This window comes from Oratosquilla oratoria, chromosome 41 (assembly GCF_046742065.1).
Source record: "Oratosquilla oratoria isolate Oo_2021 chromosome 41, ASM4674206v1, whole genome shotgun sequence".
Lineage (NCBI taxonomy): Eukaryota > Metazoa > Arthropoda > Malacostraca > Stomatopoda > Squillidae > Oratosquilla > Oratosquilla oratoria.
The window spans coordinates 1924038-1950000 of record NC_134817.1 but is presented as its reverse complement, the minus strand read 5'-3'; the positions used below and the strand labels follow the sequence as shown (position 1 = coordinate 1950000).

General features: G+C 43.4%; 1 protein-coding gene across 2 annotated transcripts in view; it reads left to right on the top strand.

Annotated features, from left to right (window-relative positions):
* The window catches only part of Ald1 (fructose-bisphosphate aldolase), a 38659-nt gene extending 13594 nt beyond the window's left edge, over window positions 1–25065 (top strand). Inside the window, exons 1-5 of one of the 2 annotated variants that reach the window (XM_076177755.1) lie at window positions 14799–14949; window positions 21767–21980; window positions 22166–22531; window positions 22859–23290; window positions 24092–25065. In XM_076177755.1, coding sequence (XP_076033870.1) covers window positions 21777–21980; window positions 22166–22531; window positions 22859–23290; window positions 24092–24187 — 1098 coding nt within the window. In that variant the 5' untranslated portion in view covers window positions 14799–14949; window positions 21767–21776 and the 3' untranslated portion in view covers window positions 24188–25065. Of the gene's footprint in view, window positions 1–14798; window positions 14950–21766; window positions 21981–22165; window positions 22532–22858; window positions 23291–24091 lie in introns of those variants that run through there. The other variant, XM_076177756.1, reaches the window with a different exon arrangement.
* Window positions 25066–25963: the final 898 nt, after the last annotated feature.

The window sequence follows — 25963 nt, the reverse complement described above, 5'->3', positions numbered from 1 at the left end:
TATCTTTAATAAGGCCATCCCTGAGGTGACCAAAATATTCTGGCTATGGCTGCTTAAAGTGTTGATCTAGACAAGTTTCGATTATTAATAGCATGTGAAGGCTGTCCTTACTGGTCGAATGAAGTCGTCAGAAGTCGTTCAAGAAATAATTATTGTGTGTCTACTTGGGTGTCACCGGGTCCAAGGCGGACCAGTACATTCTCGCGTACTTAGGGATCAGGGAGTTGGGGTGAGTGTTGGGGTTTGGGGGGCATTAGTATTGCATGGCACTGCGACAGGGTGGAGGGGGGGGGGGACATTTCCGTTCAGGAGGACGTTACCACACCCCTGAGATGCGAAGGAGAGGTGCCAGGAGTCTCCTGAGAAGAGAAGAGGAGAGTTGGTTGAGGCGAGGGGAGGGAATGCGGCGCGGTGCGCGTGCTCAAGGAAGTGAACGCCATTATAGATGAGGAAGATGGCGTTGCTGGGGAAGTTTGGCGCTTGGCACCTGGGTTTGGTGGTGGTGGTGAGGGGTCGGGGCTCCGGCGCATTGTGACACCGTGACCGGACACAATGAGGACACCTTGTCGTCCGCAGTACCCTTTCGACCTTGTCTGTCGGGGGTCGGTCACGCGCTCTCACACAGTAGACCTATGGCTAAGTTGTTGAAATGAAATGGGTCAGGTGTCTGAATTGTTACAAAGGGTGTCGGGGTAAGGACCATGATCATGAGATTCGTTGCCGATGGGTGCCGCCGGGGTGAATGAAATGGCCTGGCGCGCCAGCCAGCCAGAGCTAATTATTTGGAAGGAAAGGTGACACTCGCTACGGAAACAGGTTAAACAATTCGCACACGCAAACGCGAGCGCGCGCACACACACACACACACACACACACACACACACACACACACACACACACACACACACAAACGCACACATGTAATCTATGGCTTTCCATGGAATGTAACGTATTTTCCTTAAAGCCTGATACTGCTGGAGTACATATTAACTAGAATATGATAATCTCTGACGTGGTATACCTGTACTTGTAAACTGGAGGCAACTTCTTGATATCTTGAGTTCTTTTAATTTCGAGTCTTGAAGCTACTGTACACTTTTCATCTTGAGCAGCCTTAAGTAATTTTTCCAGTCCATTCTGCCCAGTTCTGACTGAGCTTCATTCTTCGCCAAAACCTTTCTTCACCATAGCACCTCGTATTTTTGCAATGTGTTATTTGTCCCTCGGTTTGTGAATTTATCAGGCTTACCTCATTCTTACACAAATACAACATTGATCTCTATTTTCTGTTCAATCTGAGCCTGAAGTTTCTACATTTAGAAACTGTTACTCCTTAGTTTTCGTTTTGCTCCACAGTTTCTGACTTTAAATTATTAGTCTTGGAATCGTTGTTCAATGTTATTTTTCAAGCTCATCTTGCAATGAATGACTCAATTTCCACTTTCTGTGTTTTTCATTTATTTCGCCTGAACATAAATTTGAGAAGACTGCAACTAGATCTCGTACTTTACTTCTGTTTTTGCAACACCGTATGTGACAGTTTTTCTTTAATCTGGAAATGAAACTTTGATTATTTTCTTCACTCTTGGACTTCTACTTTTCGTGCTGGACACGTGATCGACAGCTAGTACTCTATCGGATGAAAGCCTAGAGCTTAGATATGGCCATATGGTAATGTTATAACCTCCCCCATCCCATACATACACTCACTCGAATACAAACAGCCGAGTTATCTGTCTTGGGCGATACCAATACATCTACAAATCAGTACATGTGTACTTACCTAATTGTATATATAATATATATATATATATATATATATATATATATATATATATATATATATATATATATATATATATATATATATATATATATATATATATATATATATATATATATATATATATATATACCACTGGTATTCCAATAAACCCACCCCACTATATACTACAGAAATTACATGTCAGAATACAAGGCAGACAAATGCGTGTTCACAAATACAGGAGTAACCATACACACACAGAGAGAGAGACACGCACACACACGTATATATTAATAGTATATAAGGGCAGGATATTTTCTCGTATGCATACTTTATTAAAGGTGATGGCTAATTGTGCATTCATTATTTTCTTAAAGGTATTTTATATATGCATAACTCTGGACTTATTTTCCTTTGAAAGGAAGTTTATGACTTCACTCTAGGTGGTCATGTTTGCTATATCGCGATTTCGGGTTCAAGATCTTTCTTCAGTAGCTTTGGGGATATTCTATTTCGTCAGGATAAGAAATGTTCCAGTGAATTATGTAATGATGTTACTTTTAATACCCATTTCTTCATACTTGCTCTTCACTGTGGGAGGTTACCGATCACCTGGGATAGGTTACTTGGTAACTCAGTGATGAAATGTTACGTGCTATGGGGAGCCACCGACTTCGTGTTGTGACGAAATCTCGTATGCTTGGGTTTGTGCTGTTTTGTTTCTACTTCGAATTGTGGTGTTATGTCTCATGCTTGGGTTTGTGGCGGTTTGTCTCATGCTTGGGTTTGTGGCGGTTTATCTCATGCTTGGGTTTGTGGCGGTTTATCTCGTGCTTGGGTTTGTGGCGGTTGATCTCATGCTTGGATTTGTGGCGGTTTATCTCATGCTTGGGTTTGTGGCGGTTTATCTCATGCTTGGGTTTGTGGCGGTTTATCTCATGCTTGGGTTTGTGGCGGTTTATCTCATGCTTGGGTTTGTGGCGGTTTATCTCATGCTTGGGTTTGTGGCGGTTGATCTCATGCCTGGGTTTGTGGCGGTTTATCTCATGCTTGGGTTTGTGACGGTTGATCTCATGCTTGGGTTTGTGGCGGTTTATCTCATGCTTGGGTTTGTGGCGGTTTATCTCATGCTTGGGTTTGTGGCGGTTTATCTCATGCTTGGGTTTGTGGCGGTTTATCTCATGCTTGGGTTTGTGGCGGTTTATCTCATGCTTGGGTTTGTGGCGGTTTATCTCATGCTTGGGTTTGTGGCGGTTTATCTCATGCTTGGGTTTGTGGCGGTTTATCTCATGCTTGGGTTTGTGGCGGTTTATCTCATGCTTGGGTTTGTCGCGGTTTATCTCATGCTTGGGAGGGCCCATGTTTATATATGATATAATATATTATAGTGTCCAGCTGCGCCTCTCCCTCTAGATGGAGTTCATCGACCCGTGGTCGTCCGCTTGGTCTACCTCAAGTGAGGGGAGGTTGGTTAAGTTGGAGCCGTTTTCGTCTGCCTAAGAACCTAAAAATAAAGCGCAGCATACGGACAGGTTTTCTTCTCTCGCCTCCTGTGCATTTCCTGCATCCTTAGTTTGATTTCTTCTCTTTTCTTTATCTCTTCCCAGTTACCTTCCCCTCCTTTTGCATTTCTTTTGTCTCTTTGATCTTATGTGCGCAAAAACACTCTTTACTTCCATCATCCCCCCCCTTTTTTAATAACCGTCTTATTTTATGTCTTCTTTACATTCTTTTCTTCCACCATTGATGAGCATATTCTCTTTACAGTCCTTGCTTGCTGATCTGACCAGTCTACCAAATCCCCTAGTCCCCTCTCTACTACTACTCCCTTTTCTTTTCTGTGTGTGTGTGTGTGTGTGTGTGTGTGTGTGTGTGTGTGTGTGTGTGTGTGTGTGTGTGTGTGTGTGTGTGTGTGTGTGTAGTTCTACAAGAAGGGGTCAGAGAAAACCATTGGGCGCAGTCCAGTGAACTTCCATGTGAAGGTGCAACCTCGAGTGGTTGCCATTCGGTCTCTGGACCAGATAGCCTAGGATTATAACTAATTTTCGGCTCTTGTTCATCCATTCTTCGCATCAGGAGAATTGACGAACTGGCTAATTTTCTTCCGAATCGGTGACGTGGGAACGGACTCACCACGCCATTAAACCCAGACAACAACTCCTTTTTTCCCTACAGATCTCTCTAAGATAACGGTGGTCCGTTGCTGGCAGTTGTGAGGTAGTGGATGGAGTATCCACTCAATAAAACTCGATACAAGAGTTACATCATTACCTTATACAACAATCGCGAGACTGTGCATTCACCGGTTTTACCATATGATGTGTTAGTTCAATGTCCAGTTTGCTTCCCCCTCCAAAGGATCATTGCTTTTGATAGTGTTAGATTCCCCTTGCTTCTCTATCCTATTTTCTTTCAACTTTCCACAGCTCTATTCCTGGCTCTAATGCACTGTTTCCTTGATTGATAGTCAGGACTCACTTGCATTCCCAAGTCTCGCTCGCATTAATTTGTTTTTAAAAAGGTGTTATCTAAACTATATCTGCTTTCTGGGTTGTGTAAACTTATGTTTAACACATTGCACTTTGATATATTGAAGTTCATTTGCCATTTCACTGACCATACGAACGATTTCTTAAGGTTTTCCTATAGCATCCCGCCGTCTTACCCTGACCTAATTTGGCGTCCTGTTTTAGTGTCGTCTGCAAACTCACAAACATCACTAATAATCCAATTGCCCAAGTCGTTTATATACATCATGAACACAAAGTGACCCAAAAACAGAGCCCTGGAGAATTCCACTAGTAACAGTCCCCCATTTGGATTTTACACCGTCCACTAAGCGTGTAACACTGTGGACTAGCATTTGATCCGTTATCTGATTCCTAGACGTTGACTAAGACATCTGTGAGTCTGACTAGTGGTTGTTGTCGACAGGTTTCTTTACGAATCACAGTTCCTGTGATGAGGGCTCTCGGGATACGAAGTAATAGACAAATTCCTCATAAAACAAACCTATCTATATGTTGTCACAATTTTTCGGCACCTTTTCAGGTTACGAATAACAGCATGTTTGTGCTTATGTGTAGTACGTTAAGTGTTTGTGTGTGTGACGAGTAGCCGTTGTGAGTCTGTACCGGACGCATGCGGTGGAAAAGGGGGTTGAATTTCCTCACATCCTGCACTAGGGTCTACGTGCGTGTCAGGCGTTGGAAGACGATTTTTTTTAATACAGTCGAAAAAAGAAAATTAAATGTAAATGCCGTATACATATATTTAAGGTGTGACAGTGAACTATATCACACATTATCACCATTTGTTGTTGAATATGTCACAAGGTTTCCAAACTGAAGGACACCTACCTGGCTAATTATTAGAAGAGTAGTAGTATTACCATATTTTTTAAAATTATAAGATAGTTCAGATTAGTAATACATATTTAAAGAAACTACAAAATAATAAATTGATTGAACAGAAGAACCAGGTAAATTTTGTCCAAATCTGATACTTATTAGAAGTTACTAACTGCCGAGAAATGTGACAACATAATTTTTAGTTATGTCGATTACTCGCGAGCGAGTATCATCAGGCCACCAGGTAGCAGAGTGGTTGCTTACGAGCAACAGGTTGGAAATCCCTGTTTAGGTGAGCGGTTGGTACTTGCTCTCAGCTGGTGGTCCATGATAATTTGTTGATAGTCCACACGAAGTTCACTCTCTTTGGCAATGGGATACAGATTGGTGCGTGTATTTTTAAATTGACTGAAAATGCAAAACGAAAATATCCCTACTCTATCCCTACTCTCTATGTTTCAAAATTCTGTAAGAAATATTTCAAAGATGTTTATCATTTTTCTGTTCTTACTCACAAAGATGGTCACAGTATATGTGTATGTTTTATTTTATATAATGTCCGTGTACTTGTTATCCATTCATTTATTTAGCGTTAGAAGTTGAGGGAATGAACTAGAGAGGGAGACCAAAAATGAGGTGGGCGGATGGGGTGAAGGGTCATTTAATGCAAGAGGAATGTCTATCGAGCAAGGAAGTGAGAAGGCAAAATATAGGTGTGAATGAAGAGTGGTACTGCATTGTATATTACTTGAAAGGGTGAGTTGGAAAGGGAGATGTCATGCAATGAAATGGTCGGGGTTTAACAGTTGTAAACTATGGATTTTATTCCTGCCAGCGAACTCTGGTCCGAATAGGCGTGGAAGGGTGGAGGGTGGGTGGGTGTCCCGATATATTAAGACGGCCGTAGTTCGCTCTTCACCTGGTCACATGAGATCGCCGTGGTGGCAGTCATGAGAGCAAGAAGCCTCATAAGGTGTAAAGATGACCGCACGGACTGCTCTGGGAAGGCGCGAGTAACAACAAGTGGGACAGATGGCATTTATCCTTCCGTAGCACCGATTTTTCAGTAATCCTTTGTGCTGGAAACATTTCTTGCGCTTTCTCATATCTGGAGAGTAGATTCGACCATGAACTTATCTTCTCTGGTGATATCTCATGGTCTCGGCTGTTTGTGCCTGTGTGACCGATATCAGTTGGATCTTCAAACAATTACCGGTGAGTCTTTCCTCCATCATTAAGAAAGATTTCCCGTCACCATTGTAAATAAAAGGAAATAAATCGAGCGTTTTCGTCTATTTAGACATTTTCAAGGTACAGAGTTACAAACAAGAGATTAGGGTGTATATACACAGTGGAAGCTGGATCTCTCCCCATGACCTACAGTTCTCGGCCACCGAGAGTTTGGGCAGCAACTTTCTTAATAATAAAATGATCCAATTTATACAATCCTTGACTTAAATTGTTAGCAAATGAATTCTTGATCAGACAAGACTCTATACATCTTTATTCAATTGTGAATCACTTTTAACAATTAATTTAGCAACCTCCCAATCAATGCAATGGTTGGAATCCCTAAGGAACGCATTGGACATTTGCCCACTTCTGACGATGTACTTGTTGCTTTAATCTTACATTTAATTCCTTAACAGTCTGACCAATATAGCATTTATTGCAATCTTTACATGGAATTGAATATACAAACCTTCACTATTTTCAGGTGATTTTCTAATTAAAAGACTTTTGACTATATTGGACATTTTGAAAACTCACTAATGTTCTTTCATATGTTCATTTTTATTCCTCTTATCATTAAAGGACAAAGATGTCTGTGTTAGCATCAATGTACCTTAGATCTTATCGTATTTGTAGTCCGAAGTTTTTGGATGGTGAATTCTTAAGTATATTTGACAACTTTAAAGTTGAAATATCCTATGTACCTTGTTGAGTTCTCAAAATATCGCTAGGAAGAATTATTTTGAGGATAAAACCTGTAAAGTCTTTAATTCTAAAAAAAGAAAATCCCTTGTTCTTCTTTACCATGAAAATTTCGTCAAATTGCCTCACATTCTTAAGAATTTAAATTTTCAAGTAGTTTTCCAAAACTCCAATACCGTCAAGTCTTTTGATTAGAAATTCACCGGAAAATAAGGAAGGTTGTGTATATTCAATTCCAGGTAAAGATTGCAACAATTCCTATACTGGTCAGACTGGAAAGGAATTATTTTAGATTAAAACAACAAATACAGCGTCAGAAGTGGGCAAATGTCCAATACGTTATTTGTTCCTCTTTAGGGATTTCAACCATTGCACTGAATGGGGGGATGCTAAAGTAATTGTTAAAAGTAATTCACAATTGAGTAGAAATATCATAGAGTCTTGTCTGATCAAGAATACATATGTTAACAATTAAGATCTAAGTAAAGAATTATATAAATTGGATCATTTTATTATAAGAAATTTGTTGCCCAAACTCTCAGTGACCGACAACTGTATATATACCCTAATCTTTTGTTTGTAACTCTATACCTCGAACATGTCTAAATAGACGATAGCGCTCTTTCTATTTCCTGATATTTTCCTTGTGGCTTTTCTGCATAACTGGAATCACGCGTCTAAGTGATTTTTTCTGCATACATACATACATACAAGCTCGTACATACAACCTCGTGGCGCGGTGGTCAGAGTTCTCGCTTGCCACTGTGGAGGTCCGAGTTCGAATCACGCCCATATTTGTGAGCTGCATGCAAGAAAAAAAAAAACACGTGACAGTTGCATGTTAGAAGCCGCGAACGTGCCTTGTCACAGGTTTAAAAGAATACGCCCCCCACATTCCTTCCCCTCGCCTCCACCCGTCATACTGTCTTCGTGTACATACAGCTGAAACCACAGACAACCCTGAACGAAAAAACGTTTGAGCTCACCAACACAGAGCGAAATGTTCCAACTCGCGGACAGAGCGTTTCCCCCTTGCAACACCGGGGCTGCTGGTATACATCGCTTCCCGCGCCCTGTAGAAGTCAGCTGATGTCGCAAACTATTTCGGGGAGAGGCGTCGACGACCTTCTTCCCTGTCGCTTTGTTTCACGGCCAGCAGTTGCCGTTTCCTTGTCATTTCTTTGAAACGCGTGATATGACCGGTTGCTTGGTTCTGGGCGCAAGGCTAACGTGCCCTGCGTCACTCCGGCACCATCTTGTAAATAAAAGAAAAATCTAATTATATCCATTGCAGTAAATTGACGGTGTTTGCAGCTTACCCAGCCTGGAGCCTCAGTTGTGGTAACAGCGACTCCGTAAATGCAGAGGAGCAAATGTTATTTGTCTCCAACTATAGTGACGCCCCATCAGCTGAATGAATTAAAATTCAAACTAGAATGTTCACCCCACCGGGGTCCCGTATCCACTTGGACGTTGGCCACCATGGATCTCCATTCCTGTCTGCACATGGCTCTTCTTAACAATATGACATTTGTTGTTTCTTCTCCTACAGATGTCCTTAGCCCGTCTACATATTTTCTGCGTGGTCTTCCTCTTACCATCTTTCCTTCTATTTTTCCCGTTAGGCACGTATATTCTAATTGTTGTTTTCTCATTACATGTCCTACAAAGTGTAACCGTCTTTTCCCGATAGTCTCTTTTATTCCCCCCTGTGTTCCTATTTGCTGTAGTATTTCTGAGTTTGTTTTAAATTCTGTCCATGAAATCTTCAGCATCCTTCTCCAAATCCACATTTCTACTGCTTTTATCCTGTCCTGCATTTGTTTACCAATTGTCCAAGTTTCAGTGTAACATTTTACAATTTTTTCTTGTTCTCATGTTAATTTTATTGTTAGTTACTAAGTATTTAATTTTATTGAATTTATTTTTCGTTATGGCTATACTTCTCTTTATCTCTTCGTCGTTTTTCTCATCCCAAGTTAACTTGCTTCCCAGGTAAATGAACGGATTCACCTGTGTCAATATTCTTCCTTCTAATTGAATTAATTCTTACCCTTGGACATTCTTGTTTTTTCGTCATTTTTCGTCATTACCATCACTTCTGTTTGCTTTTTTTTATTCACTGTTAGACCTCTGCTTCTACTTGTGTTGTAACTAATTCCTGTAGCTGAGCTTCCGATTCTGCGTGTAACACAGTATCGTCTGCGTATCTAATATTATTGAGATTTCTTCCTTCTACTGTTACTCCTTTTAGATGGTAAATATCTCTCATGATTATGAACTAGAATATAATGTATTGAGAATATTCCCATGCCGAACGGGTTAATGGTTATAGTAACATTTCCTAGTGACGCTTCCCTATAGAAATACAATTGCTAGGGGGAGAATGACTTCTGCAAATGGTGTCCCCGTTTTCTAACACCTTTTTCAGAACGCACAGGATCCTCCTTTGATAGCAAAGTCAGAGCAATTGTACCCTATCATCTCTCGGCCTTTCGGTGTCCCCCGGTCGCACGAGCTCTTCGACCGCTTAACCTTGTGCAGAGGTTATTCCCAATACCCCCCTCCCCCTCCCCCCTCCCACAGCATCACCTGAATGTTGTACGTAGTAGTGCCCTGCCCCAATGGGTGCGTGCCAATTCCCCCACGCTCACGGACCAGACTTTTCAGAGATCGTGGACAGCGCGCCGGGCCTACTTGTCTGTGCGGAGCCTGACAGGAGGCCTGAATGTTCTCCATTGACACAATGCTTAGTCCCCAGTCCGTGGGTCCTTGCCGCTCAAAACTGCCGCACGATTGTATTCACCAACTTTATTCGAAGTTGGGAAAGAATTCTCGCATGGCTTTGCATCGTGCACTTGTCTGCTTTCAACTCTATGGGATTTGTGATCACCTTTTCCGGCTGACGTCAGAGTTGGTTGAGGGGCGAGTCGGAATGAAGGGGTATTGTAACCAGATGCCCCTGTCGTCGGAGTCTCTATTCCGATAGAGAAATGGTCAGACGTCCGCCAGAGTAAAATCTTTTGAGTGTTTCACCTCGTTCGTTAAAGGGGCCGTTGACCTGACGCGTGTGGGGCGTTGGCGCTTGGTTGCTCCTGCCTGTGGCCAGGTTGCTTCATTCAGTTCGGGGGTAGTGACGTCCAAGAGAGCGTCGATAGGACTAAAAAACATGGGGAGTATGATTGGGATGAACTGTTGTTCGCAAGCAAGCAGCTGTTTGACCCTTGTAGCAGCATGGAGTCCCACCAAAAGCTGAATAAAGCTGTATATAGTTAGCCAGAACAAAATCATGAAATAAAGATTTCCTAAGGAAACACGCAACCCCTCCGTTACGGAAAGGGTTCCATGGGGGCATGAACAGAATAGTCTGGCGACACCTGGGGTAAAAGGAACAGTGCCACCCAGAACGGAAGGTGTCACGGGCATGAGGTGATGAAACTGGATGATGCAGTAGGAAGGAAAGGGGGCCCCCCTCCTCCTCCCCGTCGCACCTCCCCCACCCGATACGGAAGAGGTGAGCTGAGAACATTAACATCTTTAGTGCGGAGTTATGCACGCCCATAGCTGAATAGAATAGCCCGGTTTGAGGCAAAATAAAACGTGAAATAAGTGCGTCGTCATTGGATGGAAAGGGTCAAGGAATAAGAAATCCTCGCACATCCGAGAGGGTTCGGGAGGGCGGAAGAGGTTTGTGGGGACTGCAAGCGAGGAATTTTAATTTTGTTTTATTTCTGATGGATGACCACGGACATTTTTTTTTTCTGTAAGGATTTTGGGTTCGTACAGGAATGTCGAGATTGTTTCTGTATCGGAGCAGAGGTTATGCGGATTATTTATTTGCAGTAATTATTACCAATCACATTTTCTTTTCTTTTTTCGTTATTTGTCGTTGTGGCACGACGTTCATTTCGATCGCGCTTCACAGCACGTGGACACGCGATAAAATCCAGCGACTTTGTGCAGGCGCCTGCTTCTTCCTGCCATGGCACCCCGAGCACATAGGGCAAAGGTGACAGATTCGGTCGCACCCTGAGGTATTTCCCACCCTGTTGGTGATGACATCACACGTTCGACAATCACTGGCGGCGGCCACGCGCAGTGAGGGCGGATCGTACGCGGACGCCTCTGCAGTAGGGGTGGGGCGGTGGTGGCCGTTTGCAGGTTTACGCTTTGCTGCTGCTGTCGGAACGGACCGAATGCCCTTTCCCCCTTGCTGCCTGCCTGCCTGCCTGACGCTGCTGCAGCAGAGCAGCTGGTTTGGGCCGGGCCCAGGCGCAACGCACCCTTGTCGCATTTCGACAAGGGGAGGGGAGTGGGCGCCACGGATATGGACGGGACAAGTACCCTGGCGACATCCAGAGTACTCATAAGGACAAGTGTGCCAACACCCGATACGAAAGGAGACAGTAGAGATGGGCTACAACTCCCTCGTGACCGAGAGGGCGGCACGGAAAAAGGAAGAAATAACCTGTCGGTAACCGGAAAAAAATAGATGCTCCCCCCCCCCCCATCAATTCGGAAAAGGTCGGCCCTCGACCCAGATGCACTCTCTGTCTTGGGCAAGCAGCATGAGGACCAGCCTCCAGGCAGACCTCTCCACTTCGGGGATCATCGTTCATCCGAATGAAGATTGCCTATGGTTGGGCTTGAACGAATTTGAACTTTCCATAGATACGATGGTCCCTATTCAAGGGTGCTAACGCCACACGTGACACTGACACGTGACAAGTCATCCCCTTGACGATGACCAGAGAATAAAAACTTGCACAGAAGCTAGTTGGTCTTATTGTGTACAATCACACCTTCCCAGAAAGATAGGTCGTATGTTTGAAAAAAAAAAAAAAAATCTCTAAAAACTGATCAGGATAAGCGTTGCTATCGACTTCTATATTGTTGTTGTTTATCTATTATCATCAACATTATTGAATACTGCGTGTGCCAATGACCCTTTCCCAATTGAAAGGGAAGTGCCTATCTATCTACCTCTCTGTCTATCTTGCAAGACCACCATAGCCAGGTACCCGCTATTGGCAAACACTTTGACTGTGCATAATTTTTTTTTTCAAGTAAAATCACGACCCGAATTATACCATAAATTATGACCTAAATTGACCTAACTGGTTTCTACCTCTAGTGTTGGAATCTCTATTTAGCGAGTCGATAGTAACCTAGTGTCCACACAAAAATCACCCAGAAGCATCCCATTGTCGAAGGTTTTGAACGAGTAATTCTGTACAGAATGTGTCCATGGAAACGACAGATTTCGTGATGCGGTAAAATTCAGACACGTCGAACCTAAACATGGTCACTGGATCGTCGTCCCAAAACGAGCACTGACCCCGTTCTCGGTGGACCTACTGCAACAAGCGCGCGGCGATAACGCGCGCTTAGCAACGCCAAGAACCTCAGAAGCTGTCGTCTCATCAGAGTCATTTCGTTAGAGCCTGTCAAGAATCTTCACGAGTCTACTTCGTTTTGGTGTGCGCGCGTGTACACACACACACACACACACACACACACATACACAAACGGGACCTCACGAACGTTGTTCCTTTCTTGTATACTACAGTTTGGTAAATGCATCCACACGCGCGCGCGCCCGCGCACACACACACACACACAGACAGACACACATGTGCACGCATACACTGCACACGCGCAAGCACGCATAAATACACACACATATGCAGACGCGCACACACATACACACACGCGCGCATAAACACAAGCTCACACGTGAATATATAAAATGAAATCATATGCATAGCTGCGAACATCAGAATAACATTCAGCTGCTTGACGTAAATTGACGGCCAAAACTCGATCACACAATGCACAATGCCCCAGTTTGGAGTACACTGAAGTGATGTGGAGCACACACCTGGGAAAATGATGCAGCCAAGCTTCAAGAATCTCAACGAGACATCACGATAAAAGTACCAGAGCTGTAAGGAATTGCATACGAGAGAAAAAGGGTTAAATATGCAAAAGATATAGACACTGAGGAAAAAACAAACAAACAAACAAACAGGTAGAGAGAGATACAATCTATTTGTATTGGTATGTCAATGAGAAATAGGTCATACAGAAGACTACAGAAGGCCCTAGGAAATAAAATAAAGAACTGCTTCTTAAACAGAACAATGGGTAAATAGGCTCAAGGAATAAGACCTAAACTATAAAGAATTCTATGAAGAAATATGACCCAAGGAGGAAAAGAGAAATGGCAAACGGAAAGGTCAAGAGGTACGATTGCATCAGGTGGGGTGAGAGGGGGAAATCACAAAACCAGAAAAAGCAGCGGTGGAACTTAGAAACAATTGCATTGCACTGTTGGTTTAACGAACAGACGTGCGTGGCGGAGAGAGAGAGAGAGAGAGAGAGAGAGAGAGAGAGAGAGAGAGAGAAATGGACATTTTGGAGAGCTCGTTGAGGAAGGGTCATGTAGCCTCGACCACCACTGACAGGGTTCAAAGCAAACAATAGTCACTTTTATTCAATTAATTGCAAATGTGGAATTCTGTCGTTACTACTTTCCTGTGAAACTCAACTATATAAGTCAATTTATGTTCACATACAGTACACTGTGCATTGTGAATGTGTGTGTACGTACGTGTGTCATTCACCATGGTCTTGGATCACGAGTTAGACTCGTGATCGACAGTTATTTCCCTCCCAGAAGAGAGCTCATATATAACCGATCTATGGGTGGGCGTACGTACATGTGTGTGTGTACATGTGTACGTTTGTGTGTGAATGTGTGTGTGAGTGAATGTGTGTGTGTGTGTAGTATACAGACACATGTATTTGCCTTGTTTTACCTAATTGTAATATACAGGAAAGAAGCTGTGCACTTGAGGTACAATGTTTTTTGTTCCTCGATCAGACAGTCATGACTTGATTTAAGAACCTTTGTTGGTCAGTCCATAGACTGATAAACCTGTACGGGATTTTGTTTCTTGATGCTCTTCATACACGTGGTATTTTTTTTAAACTCGTTTCATCATATGACCTCGTGATGCCCTCCGGTCCCAAACCGTGTGTGTGTGTGTGTGTGTGTGTGTGTGTGTGTGTGTGTGTGTGTGTATGTATGTATGTATATGTGTGTGTCTTTGTCGCACTTGCATCTGCGTACGCAGAATTGCGTGGGTGTTTTTTCCAAGTATTTATATTTTTTCATGTGGTTATAGAATCCTAATGCATGGATATGGGATTTCAAAAAGTCTTTTCCAGGTACAAGTTTACCACAAAGCGTACCACTGGCAAATAATGTTAGAACGTGAGCAACATTTGATTGACGTGCATAGTGGAAATGGGTCACTAGGGACACAGAATTCCAGGTCTGAATATCTCAGTGGGTCAAGGACGTTTCCAAGGTCTTTAGGGTTCTATGTCAGTAACTTGTTATGCATTTGATGTAATATTGTAATTTCCAGAAGAAATATATATGTTACACTCGTTTCCTTGAAAGATTACAACGTTCTTCTTGCTTGTTCACCGACAGCTGTCGGAGACAAGCCAGATGAGAAAATCGATAGGCAAGGCAAACCTCACCAGTAGCTCAAAAAGTTACGTAGAAAAGAACACCGTTTGACTGGGCATTAAAAGAACACAATTAATATATCTTGTTAACGTTTCAAAACAAATTACACACACGTAGCTTTTGCATACGATTACATAAACTGACAAACTGAAATGATGTTAATGTTGAACGTACGCCGGGTGACATTCAAAACGGGCGGCGAGGGGAGAATGCGCGGTGGAGCTGCGCAGTGAGGGGACGCCGTAACCGTTTGCGCAGGGTGGCACAAGGTCGTTTAGAGGAGAACTCGAGACATAATATAGACTCGACTGTGCTTGGCAGAGCCACCAGCCGCCCTCTCGTCGCCGGACACGCAGGTAAGGCTTCGTCCCGGTTCAGGGACTTTGGGAGGGTTGATATTTGTTTTGTTACTACGTAGTATAAGTGGATAGCGTTTATTTTCAAGGAAATAAGTGTAGCCAATCTGTCCGCGTCGTGTTTTTAATCGAAATGAGCCTTACGATCTTTGTGAAATCAGCTGATACGTGCGACTTGCAGACGACAACCGGTCTCTTTATTCATGAAGGCGAATATACTTCAAGCGTTTGCATTTGATTGGAACCTTCTGTTTTCCTACAGTGATAAAATTAATTTAAAGGATTTGGTAATGATTATGTGATCAGTGGTATGCAGTTGTATCAAACTTTCTTGCATTGCTTCAAAACGTCAGTGAAGCGACAATTGGAGATGTTTAGTCGGTGTACGAAGGTCCAAATGGTATTCAGTGCTTTAGTGCATTGCAATCGACGCTCCCCTTCTCTTCTCACAGCCGAATAAGTTTATTAGATAATTTCACAAGATGACAGTAGATGTCAGTGAAATGCTCCTATTTTTTTCTCTCGGCATTGCTAGTCAGTTTTAGCTATCGATCTGTATTGTGTTTTGGTAGAATAAGTTTATTTTCCCCGAAATTGAGCTGTGGCAAGTCGATTTTAGACCTTTAGGGACTTTTATGGCTTAGTGGTAGCGCTGGCGTAGGATCCGTTGCCTTATCTCCTCAGGTACGCGGTAAAGACCAGAAACGTACATGGGGATACTAGGTTACTAGTGTTACTGCAAGCCAGCCAGAGAGCAAATGTTGCGCCACGGTGTGCCGGTGACGAGCCCCCGTCGAGGCTCAAATTCAGGAGCAGGTGTGGCTTCCGGAGGCAGACACGATCAGTGCTGCCCAGCTCGCTCCCTCTCTTCGCAGCCGAACAGCTGATTTGCCCGGAAGTTTTGATGTTTATATTACGTACAGATTTCTTAAAATTTTGTGTTTGTGCGTGTGTCCTCACGCATGTCAAGCACGCATATCTATGTAGAAACCCTCTCATCAATCCACCTCTCACAATATATCACACACAGCCCACCATAGGCAACAAACAGTTTCAACAGAATTCTACCCACACATCTCCATCTACGTCACAATACTTTCATACAAAACAAGCAATCCTTAATAGACCACCAAAATCGGTATTTCACCAACCCCGGCAAGCAGAGATCACAAACAAACAATACAAACATATAACCAGCCTTGAGGCAACGTATAGCAATTGCGTTGATGCAACCACCACACAGACTCCGAGTACCTTACTCTGTTATTGTCGCACACGCAAGGTATCCTGGCAGTAACAAAATATCGTCCCTGTGGGCTGAACCGGTGGCCGCCGTAGCCAGTTTCCTTCGAGAGGGAACAGGGACAACGGACAAATGGATGCGTTTGTTCTATCTCTCCCCCCTACTCTCCCTTTATCCCCCTCCCCTCCTCTCTCTATCTCTCTCGGGTGTGTGTGTATTTACCTTGTTGTATTTTACGGGAAAAGGAGCTATGCTCGTGGTGTCCCGTCTTCATATCTCATTTTATCTAAACTATTTTTAAATTCATGTATTGTCTTTGCACACACCACTTTCTCATTTAACTTGTTCCAACTGTCTATTACTCTGTGAGGAAAGCTGTTCTTTTTCAGATCTCTTCTATAGCTGTCTTTCTTGATTTTCTTTCCGTGCCCTCTTGTATTTCTATCATCCCATTTTATCAGATTCTCTCTATCAATAATTTCTATGCCTTTCATGATTCTGTAAATATCTATCAAATCTCCTCTCTCTTTTGTGTGTGTGTGTGTGTGTGTGTGTGTGTGTGTGTGTGTGTGTGTGTGTGTGTGTGTGTGTGTGTGTGTGTGTGTGTGTGTGTGTGTGTGTGTGTGTGTGTGTGTGTGTGTCACCCGATGTGATTCATTCATTGTGCGTTGGAGGGGAAATTTGTTTCCTGTCTTTCACCGACGGAGAGAAAAAAGAGGCAAAAGACGAAGAGTGGAAGAGGGGTATAGGCAAAGGTAGATAAAGTGATGTGGGCGGCGGGAAATAGATGTATGGGTGGAGAGGAGGGACATGGTGGTAGTGGGCGGAGGGAGAGGGAGAGGTGGGTGGGGTGGGTGTGGTGTGGTGAAGGTGGGTGGAAGAAGAAAGTAAAATGGACGGAAGGAAAAAGGTGGAAGGGGGAGGCAAAGGAAGATGGACGAAGGGAGAGGGGTGAAGGAAAATGTACGAAGGGAGATGAGTAAAGGAAAAGGCGGAGGAAAGAAGAGGTAATGAAAGGTGGGGGAGATGGGGAGAAAGAGGAATATATACTAAGGGAGAGGGGAAAAGGTAGACGGAAGGAGTGAAAAAGGTGTAGAGGCGGATGGTCGGAGAGAAGTAGAGGGCGGTCGATGTAGGGAGAAAAGGGAAAGATGGACGGAGGTTGGGGGGGGGGCAGATGTGGATGAGGAAAGAACGAGAGGGAGAAGGGTGGCACGGTTGGGGTGGGGTGGGGTGAGGATGGACACTAGGGCTGGCAATAAATAGCAACAAAGGAAAAATAAAATCTGCCTAAAGGCTCAGGTGCCATGCTCCTGTGTAGCTTGTGATTAGGTTCCAAATTTGGTGTTGTGTATGAAGTGACGAAGTGTTGTGTGCCGGCTTTAGTTTGCCGGTATATCTTTAAAATAACAGGATACGCAGAAGGCTCTTCACTGTAATCGAAGCAATCTATTACCCTGTGTGAAAACGGTTTGTTCACATTTATACGTTCTCTGTGTACGGTACCTCTACCACTAATTCGTATAAGTCCCTTATGCCAGACCATTTGGCTAACTGGATATAAGCGGTGCTGTTTCAAGGTGTGCATGCAGCGAGCAACTGCATGTCACCTTTGGGCGACGGGCGGGTCATGTAGTGTCAGATGGAAAATAAGATGGCGACGTCCACCCAAGGTCGCTCAAGGTGACCGGGACGAAGGGTGAGGTTAAAGGGGGAGGTGGAAGAGGGGTGGGGTTGTACAGTATACTGCACCCCCCCCCCACACGCAATAAAAGCCTCGTGATGATACAAAACATTAAAAGTTAACACTATAAAAACATAATGACGGGTTATCGAGATTGCGCAGATCCCTGTGTTAGAAAAGCGTAGTGACTAAAACATACTCGGGGTTCAGCTTGTATAGAAGAAAAAAAGCTATGCAACGTATTGAGGGAATAACTAGAGGGAATAAAGGCTAGGTTTCTTTGGCTACAATGGCAACGGTTGTGCTTCCGCTCATCAGAATACGCAACGTATTTTTGTAATACAGCACGTTGGGATCTTAGCCGAACGCACCAGGGCTATGTTGTTGTTTCTTGAATCTCGAGATATCCTATCTCGTGTACTTGGTCATATAATTGAATTTGAAGACTATAAAACCTCATGATATGTGAAAGAAATGTTGGAAGAGTGCATCTGCCAAGAGAGCGAGTCACGGTTCTATCGATTCCTAGACGTCACAGCTGGACTGCCTTCATAACGCATGTTCGTTTCTTTTTTCTCCTTAGTTTGTATGCGAAACGCACGTAGACAGTATGTTTTCCGTGAAGAGTAGGAATTTGTTGCATTTTGAATCATCTGTCGACTTGGCAACACAAACACTGATGCAGTGGAAAATAATTGCGCAGCCCTGGGTTATTGATCTAGCAATTTTTATCATTAGCTCGAGCAAATTTTTTATCATTAGCTGAGCAAATTGGAAGAGGAGGCAGGTAAACAGATTTTATATTACAGGCACGAATGATGTTGCACTGATTGCATCGACATTTTTATGTAGAGGTTTCAATTTTAGACACCCATAGTATATTGCCATGCCGTTATCATAGTAAGGCAATTACTTTGAAGAAGAATGATAAAAAAAATCTTGTAACTTCAGGTGTCAAGTGCAAATGTGAGTCGATATAGCCTTAAATTTACTCGAACCCGTCCTAGTTTTGTAGTGTGGAGACTACTGGATAGATGTCTCAAGATGTGAAGAGCTGTTTTTGTAACTGTTGGAGCAGATAGCAAAGCGGGTTCTGGGTTGTTTGGCATCACGGGGGATTTTTGTTGTAGGCAGACTACGCTGTTGAACTACCTTGTCACCTTAGAGGGCTGATTTTTTTTAAACTATAATTTTAGTGATTTATTGCACAATGATTCGTTGTAATTGTATTGTTCAGTGACGTCTTCATGCACAGGTTCTACAGTGACAACTTTCACAGTAATGCATCTCGTGTAGATTTTTTTCTACATTCGTCGAAGATGACATGTTCAGCTACGAGAGCCAGGATCATGAATGTAACCGAGTTTTTTCTGAAAGTAGACATCCTCGTTTACAACTGTTTGAAACGCCAAGCTGAGAATAGGTTCTTAAAAAAGCATTATGCAAAGTATGTCCTTTGCAATTGTTTGTATAAACACTGCAAACCATTCCTGACACGGGCAAATCTGTGTTTTGTTCGAAAGATGCGTGCTCAGCGTGACGTCACGTGCTTGCCCACATTCGCCTGCGGTGGCATAATAAGTTGATTGAACTGGAGGACACCCTGTAAGTAGCATGGTGCAGCTAGTAACTGCTGCGTTGCATAGGATTGATGGACATAGAATTAAGGTATTTTCTGCTGTAGAGGTGCAATTAATGTACTCTTGCACAAAGAACTCCAGTAAAGATCCCAAGTTCATTTGAGCTAACTGCAGTGCACTACTTGTTATCCTAGTGGTGGCAAGCTGAGGACGTGTGAAGAATAAATGGCTTCGAAATGATGTTGTCGACAAGGGGTTGAATCTGCAAGGTAGAGGGTATCGAACGAGAGGAGACCCACGGTTATTTGGTAAAGAAAATGTAAATGAAGTTTACTGTAGACACGTCAGGCAGGGAGATTATTCTACCATATCTGCTTAACAGAAAGTTTGGGGATGGGAGAAATGGAAAATGGAGACGTTAGAACAGGGATGGCAACATGAAATATGAACTGAACAGGACGAGGGATGAAATAAACGGGTGGCAGTCGAATTCCGCACCCATACAAAAGCCATTCGTTGACCCTCCACTCTTGACACCTTGTTCAACACGTCACTGAAGTAAAAGGCAATGTAGCAGACCCAACGCTTCAACAGCAGGGCCCAATGGCTTCATTATATGGCGACCCCATTAGACCCACTCGAGAAATATAGAGCAAACACGAAGGAATCCTTTCATGCCGCGTTATTTCTCCATCTGTTTACAACCGCACTTGATTTTACCCGTTTTTTCACTCTACCTTGCATGACGAGATGTTTAGTGAGCAATTCACATGAGAAATAGATGTGTAAGTGAATCGTCCGCCTACTGGAAATTCCATACGCGACCAAGGGCGACGAGAGTGGAATATTGACAAGCACGGTGTCTCGGTCGATGGAAATCCCACCCAGGCCGTGTTTCTTGCTTTGACTAAAATTGTCTGACCTCTACATTGGAAAGGATGATAATGCCCCTAACATAATTTATCGATATTATATATATCAAGTGCATGAATTCGTATGCGTAATGTCAAACGAATTAAAATGTCTTAATTTGAATAGCAGGAAGACCTCGCTTACGTCTAACCTTCCCAGAACATTTCAACAGTAACATTCGTATAGGTTTAATATATCGTTACTCGTCATTCTGCTTATCAGTAAATGACACCAAGGAAATTTTACAATTGGAGATTCAAAAACAAAGAAGTTTTTTCCTTTTCAACGGTTGATAACAATCCACTGTGCGACCCGACTCCCCGATCGTTACCGGTGTCTGCTATTTATTCCGGCGGTTCGTGCACATCGTAATGCGCAAGTGGCAATTTTGGCCGCACCATGAACTTTATACTTGTTGTAGCACTACTACTGATACGGAGCGTTATCCAGTGAATATCTTGCAATAGTTCGCCGTGTCGAGAGCATAAGAGGAAAGGACAATTCCTCAGGGAAACCAACAACTACTTATTTTAATGTCCAAACACAATAGGCAAAGGTGGCTGTAAATGACTTAGCTTAAGAAACTCAAGAGAAAATTACGCCCTAATTCTGACGAAGATGCAAAATGTTAACCACGTTTTTATTGTTTTCGGTGTTTCCTCAACACCTAATATAGAACGTAGCTTACCCACGTTATGATGATGGAACAATAGTGACTGTATGGTCTAGTTTACTTCCAATCACTGTCAACGGTGGGTAAAAGTGGATTAGCTGGCTTTAATTTTTGAATAGTAGCGATATTTGTAGGCGTTGGAGATTCGCTAGTCTTGTTTATGAATGCGTTTTTACAAGACTGATCACAGATCGTATATCGGTTCTGTGCATGCAGGCCCTGTGCCCAGTGGTTAGCAGTTGTCATCATTGTCACGAGACTCTGTGCAAGTGGTAGGCACCAGTATCCAATACTATTGGCCAGCCACAAACGCGGGTACTTCTTACATGCGGCTAGCAGATGAGAAAATATTAGAATTAACTCTGGTCAATTAACGTATCAAAATGGCGTCAATACACCGGGTGGTGTAATACGAAATTCGCCATTTTAATCAGACTGAGCTAACCAATTAAACATTGTTTATTGATATTATAGTTGCCCTGGGTCAGAAGCGACACTGCTTCTGACCCAGGGCAGTGGACAAGATGCAGGGAAGACCAGTCATCCAGGAGGTGCGAAGATGAGAGGGAGGGAAGAGGGTGGAGCGGAGTGGAGTATGTAGGGGATGGAATGGGTGGGAGTGGTTTCTGTGCCTTTTTTCTTTTATATACCTCCCGTGTAAGGGGGAAACAGCTTTTGGTATATGTATGTATATTTTTTTAAATTGAGCTTTTATCTGTTCACAGCTCCTCCATCATGACGACCTACTTCAGCTACCCCGCCCCCGAACTCCGCCAGGAGCTTCGTCGCATTGCCAATGCCATTGTCGAACCAGGCAAAGGTATCTTGGCTGCTGATGAATCCGTGTCGACGATGGGCAAGCGTCTGGCCGACATCAACGTAGAGAACACCGAGGAACACCGCCGCAAGTACCGTCAGCTTCTCTTCACCAGCGACGCCGTAAGTCAAGCCACTACAGTATTGTGTAACAAGACTGACAATGTTGAATTGACAGAAGTGTTGACATGAGTGTGGAACAGTTTGGGTAGTTTTATTTTTTATATACAACTTTTTTAATATATATATTATATAATGTATGTATATGTATTCATTTTTTTATTTTGTTTATTTTCTTATTTTTGCAGTGTGTCGCCAACAACATCTCCGGTGTCATTCTGTTCCACGAGACCCTCTACCAGAAGGCTGACGATGGTACTCCTTTTGTTAAGCTCATCAAGGACAAGGGCATCATCCCAGGCATCAAGGTTGACAAGGGTATCGTCCCTCTCATGGGCTCCGAGGGCGAGAGCACCACTCAGGGTCTGGATGACTTGTCCCAGCGTTGTGCACAGTACAAGAAGGATGGCTGTGACTTCGCCAAGTGGCGTTGCGTGCTCAAGATCGGCAAGAACACCCCCAGCTACCAGGGAATGTTGGAGAATGCTAACGTCCTTGCACGCTATGCTTCCATCTGCCAGATGAATGGCCTTGTCCCCATTGTTGAGCCTGAGGTTAGTTGGGATGGGCTTACTGTAGTCTGGCAATATTACCTAGGATGGTGCTCAATCTTCTCCATGTCACAAACCTGTTCTCAAGGATTGTTGTGACAGAGCCCCATAGGATTTGCCAGTGTACAAACTTTAGAAATGTTGTTGATTAAAAGTTCTATCTAGTTAGGAGTCTAACATTGGAGATATGAGGAGCTATGGCTCATATCAGTAGAGTTTAATGTGATTGTGGTGATCAAGTTATCATAGGGTTGTTCATCAGTTATTTGTATGTTTATTCATTTATTATTTGTGTACTTGGTTATTCATTTTATATTTCTATTCCTTCAGGTGCTTCCTGATGGTGAACATGATTTGGATCGTGCCCAGAAGGTGACAGAGACTGTCCTTGCTTTTGTCTACAAGGCTCTCAATGACCACCATGTGTACCTTGAGGGCACTCTTCTCAAGCCTAACATGGTCACTGCTGGTCAGTCCTGCCCCACCAAGTTTACCCCTGAGGAGGTGGCCAAGGCTACCGTGCAGGCCCTGTCCCGCACCATGCCTGCTGCTGTTCCTGGCGTCACCTTCCTGTCTGGTGGTCAGACTGAGGAAGAAGCCACAGTTCATTTGGATGCTATCAACAGGTGCACTGATGCTAAGAAGCCTTGGGCTCTTACCTTCAGCTATGGTCGTGCTCTGCAGGCATCTGTGCTCCGAGCTTGGGGAGGCAAGGATGAAAATGTCAAGGCTGGCCAGGAGGAGCTCATCAAGAGGGCGAAGGTACGTGCTTTTGCTAACAAGTCCTTTTTCAGATAGTACCTTGTCATAGTGAGAAATGAGGGGGCGAGGAGGAGAATGGGGCTGAGAAAAAGAGATGGGAGATAGGGTTGATGAAGGAGTATTGAATGGTTTGGATACATGGAAAGAATGAGTGAAAGATTAATATTAGAAATGTGGAAGGCAGACGTGGATGGAGTGAACAGGAGGGGGCAACCAAAGATGAGATGGATGGATGGGGTGAAAAGGGTGTTGAGCAAGAGGATGTCTGAAGAAGGGAGAAGACAATAGATAAGGGTGAGTTCGAGAATGGCTGTGTATGAACGATACTCTGATGAATGGAAGGGACTGGGTTAGGGATGGGGGGGGTTAAGGAATTATGTATGAATGATATTTTGACACGGCCTGAAGGAATTTCTCCCCATCTTTAACGTTTCTTCTTAAAGCAGCCTTGCTGTGGATGTGCTGTCTTGCTTCTGAGCCAGTACATTGGGCAAGATGCTTGGGATGATGCACCATCCATGAGCCAAGATAGGAGGGACAGGGGTTGGTGAATGGAATTGGAATGGGTGAGGATGAGATGGTTGGGAGTGGAATTATGCTTTGACTTTGGCTACCTCCCCTGTAAGAGGGAAAAAGCCTTTGGTGTATGTATATGTATGTACCTTCTCTTGGTGCATATAAAATGTATCTAAAAGTATTCATTGGGCCATGAAAGAGTAGAGCCTATTTTAATGTCTTTAAATGTTTCTCAGCATAAGATCAACTTGCAAACCTTGGGCTAACTGCTGCTTCTGATTTCAGGCTAACGGCGAAGCATCCCAGGGCAAGTATACGCGAGGCTCTTGCCAAGGCTTTGCTGCAGCCGCTGACCTGTTCGTCAAGGACCACGTGTACTAAGCACCCCGATGCAGCAATCCATAGGTTTAAGACGTTCACTATCTACACTGAAACCAAATCAAGTCATCTTTGTTGATTCGCTATGTAGTTGGCGGAAACATGTCACGGGGGGCTGTCATTATTCCAGAAAGAAACTTGTACATCAAATAGAATGAAAAGGTTATGGTTGCATAGAGCAACAAGCTTGATAGTTAAATTTATTTTGTGCAGTCATTAAATCGATACTTGATTCACGTAGGAATCGTCTCCCTTAACTTGTACGTAATTCTACAGGACTACTACCTGTACTCGCCCTAGAAGCTTGTGTGTCGTAGCTTGTTGGCTCAGGCGATTCTATTCATTTTAGCAGGGGTAGAATGGCTGTAATTGTCCCACAGGCCTAGCTAATGCCAGGGATCAGCTCTTCACTTTGATCCTGCTTTTACCCAAAATCTGTTTTCTTTAGTCATCCTGGATACAAGTTTAGGGCCGACAGTATGGCCTGCACAGCAGTTAGCTGAGGGCGGTGAGCAGAAGCAAGCAAAAGACAGTGGTGTGGTGAGCCTTGGGGCCGAGGTGCCCCCTGTGCACCCGTCCGGGGCCGGAGGTTACCCACATGTGCACACATGTACATTGCTGAGTTACACTCCTGCAGCGCTACTAGGCAGGCAATGTTGCCTCATAATACCTAATCTGAAGATCCTTGTGACTGCAGTGGCTCGTGTGGCTGGCCACCGGCCAGGACTGCACAGCCGCTCTGCCCACTGCTTACCCGTGCCGACTGGCATGTCTTGTGATCAGTATATATATTTTCTTTTTTCATTTGTAAATGTGCTCGTAAGTCTATATGATGTATAAGTTGTACCATATAAGATGCTAAACATAAGATGTTAACACTGCACTGGTGTATTATTGATTCCCTTCATTTCACCATCTTCCTTTGTTGAGTTAATGATAAACAAAAAGCTTGCCTCAGTTCTCTTGCAAGAGACCTATAGCTCCTAGGGAACAGGCAACAACCACCAAATAAGCCTGCAAATCTCAGTGTGTTGTCTGGGTTTTGCTTGGGTGGGTTAGGTAGTATAGAGATTCATTGTTTCCTATGATGGTTGCATCTGGGGTAGTTTGTTTCTGTATGCAGGTATATCATGTGTTGGAATAGTTTTATTGCTGGAGGGTGAGGAACAATTGTGCTAGTGTGGTTTTACTTCTCTTGGTATTTTTCTTTAGAGTTAATCTCTTGAGGGATTTGACGGCACAGGGAGTTTGATGGATGGTCTTCAAAAGCTTGTTTTACGATCAGTGAAAAAGAGTATTTGTATGGATGCATTGTGTGGTGTAGGTTGTGGATATTTGAATGCAATACTTTTTATTCAATTTGGTTATAGTTGTCATGTAATGAGGGTGGGTAGGATTAAGAGTTGTAAAAAAAAAAGTACCAATCATTTTGTTCTTTGGGGAGGATTTTGATTTATGTAGATATTTTAATGAGGAAGTTTTCGTACATCCTGTTATTTCCATTGCTTTTTGTACAGTCTGTTTTGTTTACCATTAGGAACCATGCTGTGGACATGTAATGAAATGTGGTTCTCAAATGTCATGAGTGATCCCACTAACCAAAGCCCATACATGCTACAGATCTTGGTATGTTGATTTTCACTTGGGTGGATAGAAGGACATAGGTATTAAAATTAAGGCCCAATATTTTACGATAGTTTGATAATGGAAGGGTTTGGCTATGGGTCTCTGATTCAGGGTTGCGATTTGCAAAGGTGAACACTTTGGTGTTGTGCTCTG